Source organism: Dendrobates tinctorius, unplaced genomic scaffold (assembly GCF_039654945.1).
Source record: "Dendrobates tinctorius isolate UK_male_01 unplaced genomic scaffold, ASM3965494v1 ptg000062l, whole genome shotgun sequence".
NCBI classification, from domain to species: domain Eukaryota; kingdom Metazoa; phylum Chordata; class Amphibia; order Anura; family Dendrobatidae; genus Dendrobates; species Dendrobates tinctorius.
The window spans coordinates 34642090-34660394 of record NW_027361730.1 but is presented as its reverse complement, the minus strand read 5'-3'; the positions used below and the strand labels follow the sequence as shown (position 1 = coordinate 34660394).

The window sequence follows — 18305 nt, the reverse complement described above, 5'->3', positions numbered from 1 at the left end:
AGTAAAAGATACTAAAGCTTATCACAGCAGCCAGTTTCTCCAGGCCTTAGTGGAAAAAGTTCTGCAAGATTACGAACTCAAAAAAGAACAGGTTCTTGCTATTGTAACGGACAATGCTTCAAACATAAGTATAATTAAACTGATGAATGAGAGTAATGAACAACAGCTAGAAGAAAATTTAGGATTCAGTAGGTTTGAGATGGAAGGCCACAGTGCTGTTCATGTAACTGAGGAACAAACAGATATTACAACAGAAGAACAGCAAAATTATACTTTAGAAATAGATGATCTTGTTGAAGCTTCTTCAGAACACTTTCATATTCATCACATGCGCTGTGTTGTGCACACACTGCAGCTGGCAATAAAAGATAGTGTGCAAGAGGGACATGCTGGAAATCTGATTGGAAGAGTGAGGAAATTGGGTATTGCTGCCAGAACCCTAAAATTGATTCCATCTTGGAGACGTGCTGGGAAAGGGGCAATTGTCGATCATGGCACTCGGGGCAGCACTTATTTAATGATTGAGCGACTGCTTGAAATAAAACAGTTTCTTATAGATAAGGCGAACCCTCAGGTAACCCTAAATGAAGGTCAATGGACACAGGTGGCTGAATTGAAGGAATTACTTAATCACCCATTTACCATGACTAAAAAATTACAAGCTGAGGATTTAACTCCTGGCATTTTCATAAGGGAGTGGAAGAACTTGCTATTTTGTCTGTCCCAAAGAGGAGGTTTAATCGCAGATGGCATTTCTGCTTCAATGAAACTGAGAGAGACACAGCTATTGGAAAATAACATTTTTCTGGCAGCTGTTTATGTGGACCCAAGTCATCGTATATTGCTTGATGATCAACAGCTTACTAAAGGTAAAGAAGCTCTGACTGAGGTAGCAGTTCGGATGAGTGGCCTACAGGAGGACTGCCAGGCACAAGAGGACTTGGGTCCTGACAGTGCTACTGCTGCCATATCTTCATCCTCATCAGATAAGGCGTTTGACTTTGACAAGTATTTGGATGACATGGAGCAGGCAAAGCGTTTCCGCAAGGAAAAAAGATTTCACTCCGTGTCCTTTAGCAAGCAGATTGACCATATTTCAGCAAAAGGTTTCACTTGCTCTCAAAGAAATAGAAAAATTCAACCGTTCATCAAAACTGACTGTGCATGAGGCAATTCCCTTATACCCAGAAATTGTTAGAGATGTTGCCCATGTGGTTACAGCTTTGCCTCCAACCCAAGTTAGTGTAGAGAGGTTGTTCTCTGGCCTTAAAATTATTAGGTCAAATTTGAGGTAATCTATGAAGGAGGATCTGATGGAGGCAATTCTACTTCTTAGAACAAATTCATAGAACAAATTCATAGACTGCACAAATGTTATTTAGTATGTTTTTGTTGAAAACGGTTTTTTGCATATATATATATATATATATATATATATATATATATATATATAATATTTTCAATATTACATTTACAGTTTGTTAGTTTGTGTTCTAAAGTTGTATTCCAATAAATATATATTATGTTCTACTTATCTTGATTATTGTATCATAAAAATGATTAAATGTCTGATATTCACAATGTACTACAATAAATTTTCTGCATATTTTCTATGATATTTACAAAACTATGGAAAAAAAATGGGGTTCATGTTATCGAATTTGCAGAAGTGTGGCTAGGTAAGATCATCACTACAGGCACTGTCAAGCTGTCGGAGAGGAGAGACATGTCCTCACTGCCTGCAGTCTGAGTATTACTAAAGACAGCCTTTAAAGATTAACTTTTACATACATTGTGTATCAGCAAACTGCAACTAATGAATTCATGAACTCCAATACTGCTGTTGATGTTAAAAACGTAAGGTTCTTCGATAGCATTTTTTGATCAAAGAGTGCAAAAGCCATCCAACAACGTCAAGATGTACCTTTTAATATAGATGGTACCCATCTACTATATATCCTACCTATTAGTCTGCCAAATAAGCCTCATATGAATGGAGAGTGAAAAGAAAGCCAGACGTAGCTCGCTATTAAAACCTTGTACTAATTAAAAAATTATATTACACATTATGCGACTGCAGGCTTCTGAATCCTGAGAGCGGTGTTCCCCACGCTGCCTGAATTCATCAGTATTGCAGGCGAGAATGTGTGGTCACGCTACAAAGTATACAATTTGCATACATGTGGTTACATGCAGACTAGACGTGCTTGGCTTTTCTCAATTCACTTGTATTCGGGGAGGCCAAGCACATCTAGTCGTAATATGGCAGAAAGTTTGCAAATCACCTACCTGCGATCCCATAACCACCTGGTATCACCGTCAATACTGGTGGATCCTACCAGACTTATCAGGAGACCGGACAACCTCTAATGGTTACATCCATCTTCAACATTTACAGCATAGTCACAGGATGTAAATACATGAGATGTGGGTACCAAATCTACCTAGAACAGAGATTCATGACCCTGTCTCATGACCACTTTGAAAGGAACGAAGGATACACATGCATAGCCTATTCCACTTCTTTGGAAGACTCAAATAACAAAAAATTCATAGAAAGGAATGGAGAAAGAGTATAGAGCTATGTTCAGGTCTCAGAGGAGAGACATGCATTTATCATCTTAAAAACGTATCCTGTGGAAGATAGGATGCAACTAAAGCAGGATACAATGACAGGTTGCCAAGGTATTTAGCCAAAAGACGAATAAATAAAATGCTGCGTGGTTTGTAGGGGGTGTGTGCCCGCATGTGCGGAGAAGTTGAAAGACAGCTACAGGCTAATCTAAAGAGTACAATGCAAAACTATAGAACAAACCAGCGGATCAGCAATCAGATCAAACAACATCCCTTTATTAGGTCCAACATAATATTACACAGATAGGGACTCAATAAAAGAACAGTTGCGTTTTTTCGAAATAAAGGTAATATTTTAACATCTTTGTATTTCAGGATGGCTGTGTACAATCAAGTAGCATTGATAAAACATTTGGATGGATAATCTGTAGGAAGAAAGAAGAGTTATTTTCAAAAATAATCTTACCAAATAGATAGATATACAATACAATACACTAACACCCTACAAAATCAACATGTGTAAACGTAGATTTAGGCTGTGTGCCCACGATGCGATTTTTGGCGCGAAAACATTTAGAAATCTTGTACATGACGCACCCCTTGCATTCCTAAGGCATTCCGCACATACTGTGCTAATGCTGCGCTTTTTTCCGCGGCGGAATCACATCGTGGGGGGAAAAAAAAAAAAAAAAAAAAAAAAAAATCGCAGCATGATCATTCTTTTGTGCGGAATCCCAAAGAATTGCCGCGATTCCGCACCCATAGGAATGCATGAGAATTGCTTACTTCCCGCATGTCGCTATGCCCACCATGCGGAAAGTTAACCGTCTCATGTGCGGTTGGTACCCACAGTGTGGAGGAGAGGAGACTGTCCTCCAGGCCCTGGGTACCATACCCCTGTAAAAAAAAAAATAAAAAAATAAAATCGGGGTATATTTACCTTCCGACGTCCCGCTCTGCATTCCCGGCCTCAGCGTTCCCAGTAATGCCTTGCAGCAAGGTCCTGTGATGACGTGGTCTCGCGAGATCGCTATAGTAACGCGAGACCAACGTCATCACAGGTCTCGCAAGGCATCGCTGGGAACGCTGAGGCCCGGGATGGCAGCGCGGGACGTCGGAAGGTAAATACACCCCGACTTTTTATTTTATTTTTTATCATTTTATCTTTTACTATTGAGGCCGCATAAGCGGCCTCAATAGTAAAAAGCTGGTCACACTTGTCAAACACTATGTTTGACGAGTGTGACCAACCTGTCAATCACTTTCCAAGCGATGCTTCAAATCACTTGGAAAGTGCTTGAGAAAATCGCGGCAAAATCGCTAACAGAATCGCGGTAAAATCACAGTGAAATTGCGTGGAAAAAAACGCGCGATTTCTGGGAAGGAGTCCGGTTTTCATTGTGCGTTTTAGAACACTACGTGGGCCCATAGCCTTACCGTTCTTAGACACAGTTAGTGTAAATACCAGACGTTGTCACTATATAAAGAGTTCTACAGTAAGTCTAAGTGCTCACGTTGCAGAAATGCTGCGGAAATATCTGCAGCATTTCCGCAACTCCCTGCCGCAGGTAAAACGCATGCGGAATTCGCATGTGTTTTCCCGCAAAACACTAGCGTTTTGCAAGCGTTTTTAACTTGCAGAATGCTAACGCTTTTCGAAGTGATTTGAAGCATCGCTTGGAAAAGTGATTGACAGGTTGGTCACACTTGTCAAGCATAGTGCTTGACAAGTGTGACCAACTTTTAACTATTGATAGAATGTTAAAAATAATTAAAAAAAATAAACAGATATACTTACCCTCTGTCAGCCCCCGGAGTCGTTCCGCCCCTCATTGGTGCTGCCGGCAACTTCCGTCCCCAGGGACGCCTTGCAACAATGACCTCTGATGACGTAGTATTACGCGAGGCCACTACGTCAGGGGTCATTCACACAATGCATCCCTGGGAACGAAAGATGCTGGCAGCGTGGCTGAGAGGCGGGAAGACTCCGGGGGCCGACAGAATAAGTATATCCCAATTTTTTATTTAAATTCTATTTTTTTTTTTTTTTTTTTACAGGAATATTGTACCCAGGGCATGGAGGAGAGTCTCCTATCATCCAGACCCTGGGTACTATCCGCACATGAAGCTCTCACTTCAGGCATGGTGGGCATAGCCACATGCATAGAGTGAGAATTTCAATGCAATCCTATGGTGACGGAATCGCTGCGATCCCGCAGAAATAATGGACATGCTGCGGATTTTACCACTATGCGTTTCCGCAGCTGTAAAATCCGCAGCATGGGCACAGCAACCGCGGAATCCCATAGGATTGCATGGGGATGCGTTTTATTAGCATTTTTAAAGTCTCTGCTGCATCGGAAATGCATAAAAAACGCAACGTGGGCACACAGCCTAACAATGGTGAACATTACAAAAAACACAGGTACGAGGCATTAACGCTACATGTCTAAGTACTTTTACATAGACCGTTGTCTGTGATGGAGGTCATGTCAAATTTCTTACACGGTCTGGGAAACTTGAATTTCCCTGCAAATAGTCAAAAAGCCAGGAAGCAGCAAACTGAAATTATAAATCAATATACCAAAAAGGTCTAAGGAGGTTTATTGCATATTCATATATGGTGGAACCTGCAATAATCTGCTTTGTATGCATACCAACTTGCACTCCAGTTTATTTTTTTTGGGGGGCGGTTAATATCCACCACCTGGATTTCACAGCCACCTCAGTTCTACTCAAAGCAGAATCCAAGATATTTCAGCCAAATCCTGTGCGACTTTGGCCTTAAAGGAACATCTAGACGGAATTTCGGGAGGGGACTGCGTCCAAATCCACGAGTTACAAGCAAATTTGTCATAATTACAAGTGCCATCAAATTCTACAGATGCTGCAAATTTAAAACATGTCCCACAAGTCAATATCTGTCAATTACTGTAATATTTAGTACCTTTGTTGTGAAATCTAGTTGGAAAATCCACAGCGCATCTGTCCCTCATGGAAATAGCTTAAATTTTCATAGGCAAGATCTCCTCAACCCTGGCTTTCACAGGAGTATCGTAATGACAGGCATGGGGGTCTTCAGAAGACCCTCAGCTATCATAGCAACCCATGATCACATCAAGGGTGAGCAGAATGATAAGCACCACTGCCGGCACCTGTTAAATGCTTTACCTGTGGCTGTTAAGGACACATGATGGCTGTTTAAACGAGCAATCATCTGCCGGGAAAAAGTGTGGTCCCGGCTTGTAAGCTCCCATCAACAGACCATGCCCTTTAGCGCCACATAAAGAACAGCTTGTTGAGTAAATAAAGTTTACTATTTTTATTGCTCAAATTAAAAGCTGAACAAATTTGCTATTGAGAAAAAGCTGCTTTGGTGATCATTTTTACACAAGACTATTTAAAAAAAAAAAAAAAAATTACCTTTTCATGGTTTATCTAAACCCAGCTCTTCTGGGGTGGAAATACCAAGCTCATCTAAAGTTGGTCTGAGTTCCTGAATTACATAGGGATAGATTTCCTTGTGAGGTCCGGCTTTATCCTGGGAAAGGGGCAAAAAAAAAAAAAAGGGCTAGTCACAAAGCCATCATTACCCATTGTTTAGAGATCAAGCGCAGATACTAGCTAAATATTAGTATTGAGATTCAATGAATGCCAAAGTTACCAAGTCATACATTTTCACCTCATGTGCAACACTAAGAACAATAGTGAATAAGTTTTACGTAAAGCAGCGTTCCTTTAAACAGGCTTTCCATAAAAAACAAAAAAAAACAACTTAGAATTGTGCGTACATATATAAAACTAAAAAAATAAGGAACCTCACCATACTCCCCTTACCAGCCAGTCCCATCTTGACAAACAGGATGCCAAATCTGCAAATCACTGGCTGCAGCAGACATGTCTATCCAGACAGAGCAGGATGTATCAAGACCAGAGGGGAACTGAGATGCACTGGAACATGAGCGGCTGGGAAATGGTGACTTAACTAACACAAGTGTATAAAATAGTGTATTCAATTTTGAAGATGTTTCCCCAACTTTAAAAGGTTTTTTGGATTACATTTTATTACCCCAAAAAGGGCCCATTCAGAAAAATTGTTAAAGTAGGGAAAAACTACAAAAAAAATAAAATAAGATGCACAAGTCAATTCAAGCCTTTAATCGCACAACAGTGGGATATTCTACTCACCTTCACTGCTTCCAAAATGCGGACCGTACTTGCAAAGTCATTCAACCGTCTGCAAGCACGCAAAGCAGCATCAAGGATTTTTGGTTCTGGAACTAAATCGTAACCGACAAGAGTGTTCACGCCTAGTTGGAAAGGAAAAAATAAAACATGGTCTTGAGCAGCAACGTTACGACTGTGGCAGTAAATATAATATGAATATACACCGTATATACCCGTGTATAAGCCAACCCCCTTAATTTTGCCACAAAAAAAAAAAAAAAAAACTGGGAAAACTTATTGACTTGTGTATAAGCCTAGGGTGGAAAACGCAGCAGCTACTGGTAAATTTAAAAAATAAAAATAGATACCAATAAAAGTAAAATTAATGGAGACATCAGTAGGTTAAATGCCCTCTGCTGCCTGAACGTCACTGACAGAGACCCGGTGGGCAGACAGCGGCGAGCAGCATTGGAACCGGGACAGGTGAATATAGCATATACTTACCTCCCACTGGCGCGTCTCTGCAGCCCCGTTCTCCCACGGTCTCCCTTCCTTCAGCGGTCACGTGGTACCGCTCATTAAAGTCATAAATATGTGCATACTCATGACTTTAATGAGTTTAATGAGTGGTACCATGTGACCGCTGTAGGAAGGAAAAGGAGACTGTGGGACAAGCAGAGGGGCTGCAGAGACGCCCCGGGGGGGGGGGGGGGGGGGTGTCAGTATGATGTGACACACCCCGGCTATATGACTCATGTATAAGCTGAGGGAATGGGCTGAAGATAATATAGATATATATATATATATATACACACACACACACTTCAAACGTTCTGCCTTGTATAATCACATTAAGATGCCAATCCTCCTTCACTCCCCGTAATCCAAGTATTCTACCCAACACCAACATTCCAGTCCTGAAAATGTGCCCAGACCCTGTCCATCAGCACACCCCACTGAAACCCATGCCACCTGCCTGATCAGAACATTGGCCAGATTAGTCAGTATACCAAAGCGCTGAGGGTATTCCAAGACACAGGCAAGCACTGTATACAAGCTTCAGGGGACCAGGATCAGTGGATCTGAGGCACAGGAGGGTCCTCTACCTTACCCAGTACCAGGTTACATTGTTATGGGTAGTCCAGTGGTGACTAGCTTATATCTCCATAGAAGAAGTCCTAAGAAATTAGGACTTCTGTATTCCGATACATTGGAGTCAGTCAGTTAGTTTTTCACTAAGTACCCATTAGGTTCTTACATAGCAAATACATAAGGCAGCTATGGAGAAAGTTTAAAGGGAATGTCACCCCCAGGACATATGACCTATCAATATGGGCATACAGGCATTAGAAATGTTACACTGGTCCTGCCTGTATGCCTCATATTAATGGTCTTGTTGCTTGGAAATGTTATATTCTATGTTAATGATTTCTTCCAGGCTCCGGAGCATAGACTAAACCTCTGCCTCCTGTTTTCATTGCAAAACTTACCCCCCCCCCCACCCAACCCCATCAGCGCCAGTTACGGCCCCGGAATGCTGCGCCCTGCACTCCCTCAGAAATACATACCTGATCCTCCCTTCTGTGGGCGTTGCATTCAGGGATCTTTGGTGCAGGTGCTGGCAACTTCTCCTCCAGTGACCTCTGTTGTGTGCGCGCGGAGATAAGGTGCTCTTCCCCACTTCCTCCCTGCATAATCATTGCCATGCGTAAATGGTTCCTAGCAATGACTGTGCAAGGCAGAAGTGGGGAGAGCATATTATCGGCGCACACCGGAGGTCACAGTGACTCACCGGCACCTACACAGAAGATCCCCAGGTGCAGAAACAAAAGAAAGCATCCTCCCTTTGCTTCAAAGAGGACTTTTCACCAAATGTTTCATATTGAATTGGACACACAATATAATAGTGGCTGCAAAAGAATTTTATTTTTCGCTTTTCTGTTGTGTGGAGATATTAGCCAAATTATTTGGCACCTAATGAGTTAATTTCTGTTAAAGAAGCCCTCCCATGAACTTGTCCATGGAATCAATGTTACTATATAAATAATAAAGCTGCCTTCTCTGGTGTCTAATGCCATTCCGCTCCTCTACTGAGTGATGTCACTGTTCTTCAGACTCCCTGGATTTGTCTATGGAGCTTCAATGGAGCTTCATTCTGATGCTTTATAGACTTGTATCATAAAAGCCACCTCCAGGTCACGCAGAGTCTAGCGCTCAGAAGAGTAGCAGAACGGTTCTTCATACCAGAGAAGCCCATGTATAGTAACACAATGACATTATATACACAAGTTTGGTGGGGGGGGGGGGGAAATCATGGGAGGGCTTCTTTACAACCATGTGGGCATTAGTTTCCCTGAAGGCGAGAACTTCTTCCCACTGTAAAATGCCGCACAATCATAAGGCAGCAACACTGGTGGAGGAAAAAAGAATGCCCACACAAAAACTCAGAACAGGCTAGTCCTGGTAAAACATAATAGCCTGCTCTGCTTTCACTGCAGAATGATTACAAGTCCAGCAAAACAGGAATAAGTATGATGCTGACACCTTTGAGAACACATTTTCAGTCAGTGTTGGGGGAGGGGGTAATATAGTAAATGTGACAATGCTATGAAATGAGAAAAAGATGATGGAAGGGTTTGTAATGTAGCACAACTGAGTTTAGATTCATCACAAAATCCCCAATAGGGACCCTAACTGAAAGGTGCTAGAGTGAAGTACACACTACTGGTGAAAAACTTACAAGTGTTTCTCACAAAATAGGAATATCGAAAAGTTAATTTCAGTTCTTCAATATAAAAAGTGATACTCATACAGAGTCATTACAGAGTGATCCATTTCAAGTGTTTATTTCTGTTAATGTTGATAATTATTGCTTACAGCCTATGAAAAGGCTGCCTATGCAGCATCAATAGTAAAAAGACAAAGTTAAAAATAAAATAAATAGTGTTTCTCACATTCCGGCGTCCCAGATCCTCGCAATGCTCCCGGCAAGTCCCGCTCCCAGTGATGCCTTGCGACAATGACCTTTGACGTAGCGGTCTTGCGAGAAGGTGAGAACACGATTTTTTATTTTAATTCTTTTTTTTTTTTTTTAAACAGGGATATGGTACCCAGAGCCTGTAGGAGAGTCTCCTCTCCTCCAGACCGTGGGTACCATCTGCACATTTTCCGCTTACTTTGCGCATGGTGGGCATAACCACATGCGGAAAGTAAGCGAACAATACATTCCTATGTGTGCGGAATTCCCGCGATTCCGCACAAAGAATGAGCATGCTGCGTATTTTTCCGTGATGCGATTTTGCCGCGGAAAAATACGCAGCATTAGCACAGCATGCGCGGAATGCCATTGATTACAATGGCTTGCTTATTTTATGCATTTTCGCAGCATTTAAGAGCCGAAAAATGCGGCAAAAATGCATAGAATACGCGGGAATACCGGACGTGTGCACATAGCCTAAGGGATCTTTTTAGACGCTTAGGAAGCCTTTGCAGCTGTTTTTTTGTTAATTATTCTAACTTACTGCTATAATGAATTTTGGGTTGTCATTGTCTATAAGTCAATCATCATCATTAGAAATAGATTACTGTTTGTAATGGCTCTATATAATACGAGTTTCACTTTTTGTATAGAAGAACTGAAATAAGTTAACTTTTTGATATTCTAATTTCATGAGAAGCACCTGTAGGTCACGTTCAGTATTTGGTCGTATTTTACAACAGTATCTGTAAGCCAAATCCAGCAGTGGGTGATAAATACAGAAGTGGTGACGTGTTTCCATTATACTTTTTTCCTCTGATTGTTCCACTCCTGGTTTTGATTGACAAATACTGATATAAAATACTGACCAAATTACTGAACGTCTGAGTGTGGCCTTAGGTTAAAAGGAAATTAACTCCCTAGGTGCCAAATTCTGATTGCAAATATCTCTGCGACGAAGAGGCGAAAAAAACCCCAAAAGCACGCTTTCTTCTGCTTTGCAGCTACCATTACGTAGTGTATCCAGTTAAACAAAAAGTCCTCTGATCTCCTCCATACTAAACCAGCTGTCGAAGTTGTGGTCATGAAGGATAAAGGTGACAACACAGGCAGCTTTCTTTTTCAAATTGTACATCTACAGTGCTGGTCCTTTAAAAGTGTTATGCACTTTTTGAACTACCCCATCTTAAAGGGAATCTGTTAGTACAATCAATCCTACTAAGCTGCCTATATGGGCACACAGGTCGCCGAATAAAATGATACCTTGATATCTGCGATCTAATGTCTTAAGGCCCTTTTACATTTAGCGATGCACCAGCGATACGACACGGTCAGGATCGCTGGTGCATCGCTAAATGATCGCTAGTGAGCTTTCACACAGAAAGATCTCACAGCGATGCAGCAGCGATGCAGCAGCGACGCAGCGCACGATACTCACCTTTCACACACAGCGATCCAGATGTCCTCCCGCCCACGTCCAGCGTCGCTCGTCTCTCCCAGCAGGAAGCAGACGACGAGAAATGGAGCCGCGCGATCAGCGACGGACAGCGGGGGAGCCGGTCGGAGGTAAAGGGGGTTTTACACATAGCGAGATCGCTAGCAATATCGCTAAAACGTCACTGATTTTGTGACGTTACAGCGATATTACTAGCGATATCGCTATGTGTGATACTTACCTCCGACCGGCTCCCCTGCTGTCGCTCATCGCGCGAGATCGGGCGGCTCCATTTCTCGTCGGGCGCTTCCTGCTGTGTGAGACAAGCGACGCTGGACGCAGGCGGGAGGACGTCTGGATCGCTGTGTGTGAAAGGTAAGTATAGTCCGCTGCGTCGCTGCTGCATCGCTGTGAGATCTTCCTGTGTGGAAGCTCACTAGCGATCATTTAGCGATGCACCAGCGATCCTGACCGGGTCGTATCGCTGGTGCATCGCTAAATGTAAAAAATGAGTGACGTTTTAGCGATATTGCTAGCGATATCGCTATGTGTAAAACCCCCTTTAGTCCAGAGATGTCTTTTTTTTTATATGTAAATGAGCTGCTCAGGACTATGGGCTGGACACTGATCTGCATTAGAATCTGCCTCCGGAGATTATTATAAAATGATAGGGGGCAAATCCAGGGTGATGGCTGATGTCTGCTCTCCTGATCTCACTGCTGAGCTGTGCTCGATTACAAGAGTGAAGTTAGACAGCCGTTAAGTACGGACGTAGATCGCATTGCAATGCTCAGACTGGCTCTGGCTCTCCTGACCAGAGTGTGACAGCATGTATTTCTATACAGCCGTGACGCTCGGGACAAGAGAACCACCGGCCAGTCCATGCACAGTGATGCAATATGGGCCGTGTTATACAGCCGTCTGACTTCGCCCTTACAGACCATCTGCAGATTCTTCTCTGCTTCAGCTCACAGGCGGCAGACAGTGTTGTAATATTGTTGCCATAGAGCAAAGCTGTGAGCTGCAGCAACTGCATTTGCAAGCCAAAATTCAGTTCTACTGTGCTAGTTACATGTCTCATACTGGTAACGGCTCCTTCCATTTAAAATAATCTCTGTATGCAGATTCATTTCTGGCCCATAGATCTGAAAAGCTCATTTGTATACAAGAAAAGCATTGATTGATAAAGAATGTTTGAAGCATGAAATATCACACAGCTCTACTAAATAACACTATTGAGCGTTTTGAGGTGGTCTTGACCGTACGGGACACATACTGGGTTCAAAGACTTAATGAGTAGAGCTATTAAAAAAAGTCATCTTGATTTTAGCAGCTTATAGACCGCTTTACCATCAGATTCCCTTTAATGGCAATCCAATCATCATCCAAGAGTCCTCGTTATGTAACGCAGCTAGGTCACATTATAGCAAGTCTGAGCTATCGCTGCATTTGCAGTCTACAAGACAACTGCTATACAACAGTTACATGAATAGTTCCAAAATTCAGTCATCTGACATGTATACTCTAGTAAATACTTGCATTCAAAATAATTTTGAAGCATATTAGAAGTCTGCATTGTGCCTTTCCTCGGCTATTCTTCCTGGAAATAAATGACTAAATTGACAAAATTCTCCTTGTCAAGAGGGTGTTACAGTAAAAATGACACCTCTGATTGGACAGTGTCTAACTGTAGGGACACAATCCATCAACAGGGAGAAGGTGACAGCACGTTGTGAACTCACTCCTACTTTCCAGAGCCATGAGAAGAATGGTGCAATGCAGAGTTCCAAGGTGCTCCAGCAGTAATTTTATGGCAAATGCAAGTATTTCCTGAAATACGAAGACAGGTGTTCATTAAATGCAACAAACTGAAAGTCAATACAATGTCCCAATATTTTCATGATTACATTATCAGAAGGAGCAGTGATTAGCAGTACCTTTTCGCAGTTCCCAGGCATCAATATCTGGCTTGTTGAAATAAGTCACCCAGCGAGCATCAAACTCTTCATCTGACTCATGTTTGGCATGAGAATAGCAACGAGCAGCAATTGCAACTGTAAGAAAGACAGGAGAGCTTAAAGTAAAGAAAATACTATACAGCTCAATAGGCCAAAGACTGAAAAGACTCAATTTCCATGGCAGATAATTCCCTTGACCATGAGACAGTGCCAGAGCGTGTTATTGCATGGTATTACATTATTTCTGCAATGAAATACAGTGTTACAGGCCCATATACAAGTCAAGCATTGGAGAAAGTGTTGTCAGGAACGCCCATTCTCAATTATTGGCCCTTCCAAACTGACAAACGAGCAAAATGCTTGTTTTTTTAGTTTGATGGAACAAAGCAAATAGTCAGGTTATCGGCAGCACATCACCTTCTGTAATGAGATCTGCGGTAGATAAAATGATCTATACGCACGAACGATTGTATTAATGATCTGCGTGCATAGAATGTTTGTTGGCCTGTCTAATCATCCATAGTATAGCATATTGGCAGTCATTTAACAGCCATGATTGGCTCATCTAAATCTGAACCGAGAATCTGTGGAGGTGAGAGTGTCTGTTCAGGGTTTCATAGCATATAGATAGATTTAAGAAACCCCATCCACATGTACTCTGCTTCACAGACTGTAGGGTCTACAAATCCACTGGCCATAAATGAGGCTTTAAAGAATATCTTCAGAAGGTCGACACCTCCATCCTAGCAGTCACGTTACCTACGCTCTCATAATACACCATGTCCTCTATGGAAGTCTATGGTGTCCTCTAGCCAACACCTGTTGTAGGCATTTTCCCAATGATCAGCTGATTTCAGGGGACACTGAGCTGTAACAGGTCCAGCTCTGTACATTGTGTGTCCCTGAATAATAACGTGGCTCTCAATTATAATTGATTACCAATCTGTAAGGGTCATTTATATTAAACTCTCAGAATACCCCATTAAGACTAAAAAGATGAAGAAATGGAATTGGGAGGCTTTCTAATGAATTATAACCCTTTCGTAAACGTAAGTCAGCAGATAGCAAAGTGATCCTCCACTACACATCCATATCTAGCAGGGGTAATCATTTACCAGATCAGCTAAGGATCCGTGTTACTTCTTTATGAAGTTGTAAAGGAAGAGCAGATTGTGGGGAAGCATTTCCATGTGAGCAGCGGGCTTCCTGTCCTGTAGTCATCCTGAAGGGCACGGCAGACGACTCCTTGCCACTACAACAATGTGAGCACAGCAAAGGATAATGGCTAGGTATGGGAAAATAAGAAGTGCACATCGTATATTAGAAATATAATAAATTGTGTAAACCTGGCTGCAAACTTTAGCCATCACCAGCCACACCCTAGTTCAGTCAGCTATCCCCCTGCACCAAGCATGCAAGTCCTAAGTAGAGGGGGGAGTAACCCGTTGCCAGCACACCATCTTCCTTCGGGTACCGGTCACTACTCCTGACAAGTCTAAATAATGAATTTAATTCCCATGAAATCATTCTAGAGCAGCTTTTCTTCATTTCTGGTTCCTGGTTTTCCTCCAAGCAACTTATGAATAAATTGACAACTAGGTGTTATCAGTTGGGTGTGTGACATTGATCAACCGGTGCTTACAGACACCGGGGACATATATTCAGAAGCTTGGAGAAGGTATAAACAGGAGACGGACATAATACAGAGTTCTAAGAAAAAGTGAACCAGAGTATTTATTATATGGGGAATGCAAGTATCTACTGAAACTAACATGTCAGGAGCTGGCGGGTCCTCTCCTATATTACACATTATGCTTTAATTAGCCCTTCAATTAACTTTTTGTACCCATAAACCTGTATGTCCTGCAGCATCAAGTTGTTAATATACTCACCTCACCATCTTCTGCGGTATCCAGTACAGTGTCGGTACTCTTCCAAGTCACGCAATTCAGACTGCATATCTGAATCTCTCTGCGTGAGCCAAAAGTCTCTCTTAATAATAAACTTTATTTTTATATAGCGCCAACATATTCTGTAGCGCTTTACAGTTTGCACACATTATCATCGCTGTCCCAGATAAGGCTCACAATCTATATTCCCAATCAGTATGTCTTTGGAATGTGGGAGGAAACCAGAGTAACAAATTTGATTCCAGCTCACCCAGTTGCTCTATGCTCATCCACCCTGGCCTCCCATCAAGGACAATAGAAAAAAAATTGAGTCTGGCTCAACAGGACTGGATTTTTATTTTTATTTTTCAAAAGAAAATGTTCATGGTCGACACGTTTCGACTGCACTAAGCAGTCTTACTCATGACTTGAGTAAGGACTATTGAGCCGGACTCCAATTTTTTTCTATTGTCCTTGATAGGAAACCCACACAAACACGGGGAGAACATACAAACTCCTTGCAGATGTTTTCCTTGGTGGGATTTGAACCCAGGACTCCAGCGCTGCAAGGCTAACCACTGAGCCACAGTGCTACTCTTACAATTAAAGCCTGTGCAGCCTCGCTCCCGTGTCTATAGACTTACACTACGAGTCTGAAGAGCGGTGATGTCACTCAGAAGACAACCAGAGTAATGTTTGAAACCGGAGGAGACGCCGTTAGCAGAAAGTACAGTATATTAATACACGCTACAGTGCACACGTTTAGAGGGGGAAAAAAGTTAATGGAGGGTTTACTAGGCACCAAGGAGATTTTGAGAAAAAAAAAAAATCTATACTCACCCCTCTGAGGAGCATCACTTGTCCTCGATCCCTACATGTTTTAACATCTGGTGGAGGGGGTGAAGAAACTGCAGATTGGAAGAAACTGTTTGACTGCAGCCTTTTTATCCCTTTTTTGGAAGGAATTAGTGATGAACAAGCAAACTCGTATCCTAATCAAAAAAATGCTAGAGTCACAGCGGCCACATATCTTGCAGAAGTTCGACAGCTGCAACAGGATTGCCGGTTAGTTAGATCTGCAGCCGCGGTGACGCAAGCATTTTTTTTTCCGAGCACACCAAAAATTCTCAATTAGGAAACGAGCATGCTCGCTCATCACTAGAAGGAATGAAAAGGCAGCAGGAAACTGGCTGCCGTGATCATGTGACTCCTCTGCCAGATGTTGATGCCATTCATAATTTGAAAAAGTTATAAAATGTCCTATAAATATCTGTTCTGTTCCTGAGCTAAGGATCTGGGCTTTTAGCTGAGATGAATCTGGGCTGCACTTTAGGCACCTGCTCAGTAGTGAGGCAGGGCTGTGGGGTCTGAGTCCGAGTCATCGAAATTGAGGAGTCAGAGGTTTGGTTTACCGACTCCAGAGTCCTGACCAGAGTTGCCCATTAAAATAAAACAGGTTTGCAAAAACTGGATCACATACAGGTTTCCATCCGTATAGCATTTTTAATTGATCCATTGCCATTCTCAACATAAAAAACCAGATGCAGTTTTCTATTACTAAATTGCTGACACAGAGTGCATACATATGGAAAGAAAAGTTTATTTTTTTCTGTATGAAAAGTGGATGGCTTTACACACATCTGCACTAGACATGCGTTGGTAGACGCTGTCATACGGCGGCACAAGGGCCAGTTCTTACAGCCGTGTTCTTATCTGTATAATGGCCACAAGCCCCAGCCCAATCGCAGATCTCGCAGCCCAGACTACAGAAACATCTCTGCCCGTGATTCCATTAGTTTGGGTCATCAGACCTGCACATGAAGTATGGACAAGTATTTTCAAGTCTTGGTTCATGCACAGAATTAGTTATAATGGAGTTTGTTTTCATCACTACAAATCAATAAGGAGATTTGTGAAATGCTAGAAATAAGCCTCAGCAGCAGGCGTCCAGCGTGTGTCAGGCTCAAGGTCAAGCTGTATGTCATAACCTTGGCCCACAGGAGAATGTATGGAGAAGCTGATCAAGCCTTGAGCCACACCGCAGTAAACAGATAAGAGGAACTGCATTTTCAGAAAATGTTCACAAGCAAAGCTTTGGTGGGATGTGGAGACCCCATCGATCACTAAAACCAAAGGGGCAGAACTTATTGGAGGGGCTGCTCTCTGCCTTCAGTGTCACAGAAGAGCAGCATCTGGGGACGGGCATCTACCCCTGGGTTTTTAGCGATCAGTGAGGTCTAAGGACGCAGATCGCCACCGATTATAACTTCTTACGTCAAAAGTTTTATGGAGGCGAAGATCCAATTTAAGATGACAAGTGTAGAGCAGACCGTGCAGCGAGTGAGCGGCGGCCCAGGGCAGGACCCTGCAGGGGAGCCACCAGGCAATGTGACCTTGCTTCCGGGATGAACAGCCCCATCAGCTGCTCAGCTCACGTCTCACTGTGCAGGGCTGCAATAACCTGCTGCACACAATGGTTAGCACTGCAAGGGGCTGCAGGAAAGCCAGGAGCCGCAGTGTGAGACTCCCGGCATCTGCTCAGTGCCCCTGTATAACAGGGCAGCAGCAGCCACAAGTGCTCAGGCCTCTGCAGAGAAGGCTCCAGCCACCATGCACGGCACAGCGCGGCCTTTCCGGGTCACCACAAGGACACCAGCACTGAGGGGCAGACCCCGCAGGGCAGGTCACCGGCTACAGGCACACAGCGCAGATAGGCCCCGCTATCTCACACGTCAAGGGCAGAATGGCGAAACGTAAGAGAGCTCACCTTGGGAGCAGGCCGGCTGAGGCTGCAGGCGGCAGCGAGGGAGGCTGCGGAGGCCAGAAGTCACGCAGCGCCGGAGAGCAGCTCCCAACATGGCGGTAGCTGAGCGGTGTGTGAGCACACGGGAGAAGCGGCGGCGGGTCCGGACCGGAAGAGAGAGGCACGCGCGCAACACACGCTCCTGCTCAGGCGGAGGCCGGCACAGTGAGCACGGACGCACAAGGGTAAAAGAGGGCGTGTCCTGGGACGTCAGCAAACGATAGAGCTGAGCGGCGCTCATACCAACAGCGACACCTGTCGATGAGTCCTCCGTGAGGACACTTTACGTCACCACTCTGCCCCGCGTATATACATAGCAGTGCAGCACGCACGGGGAACCGGAGCAAGGGGGAGACATGGCCGGCGACCTGGCGGATTATCGGGAGGCCCTGTACCCAAGCAGCTGGCTACATGTAGGATAGGCAGAGCTACACAGCTGGGACTCCACTGAGGCTTCATCCCGGAAGACAGTGGTCACGCTATCAGTGTTTGGTCAGTATTT

The 18305-nt window shown here is 43.4% G+C and overlaps 1 protein-coding gene across 1 annotated transcript; it reads right to left on the bottom strand.

The window, feature by feature from the left end:
• Positions 1–2829: 2829 nt before the first annotated feature.
• COX5A (cytochrome c oxidase subunit 5A) lies at positions 2830–17999 on the bottom strand. The gene is made up of 5 exons (XM_073579507.1): positions 17768–17999; positions 13091–13207; positions 6763–6884; positions 5998–6115; positions 2830–2999 (listed from the first exon to the last, which is right to left on the bottom strand). The coding sequence occupies exons 1-4, from the start codon at positions 17856–17858 to the stop codon at positions 6002–6004; spliced, it is 444 nt and encodes a 147-aa protein (XP_073435608.1). The 5' UTR covers positions 17859–17999; the 3' UTR covers positions 2830–2999; positions 5998–6001.
• Positions 18000–18305: the final 306 nt, after the last annotated feature.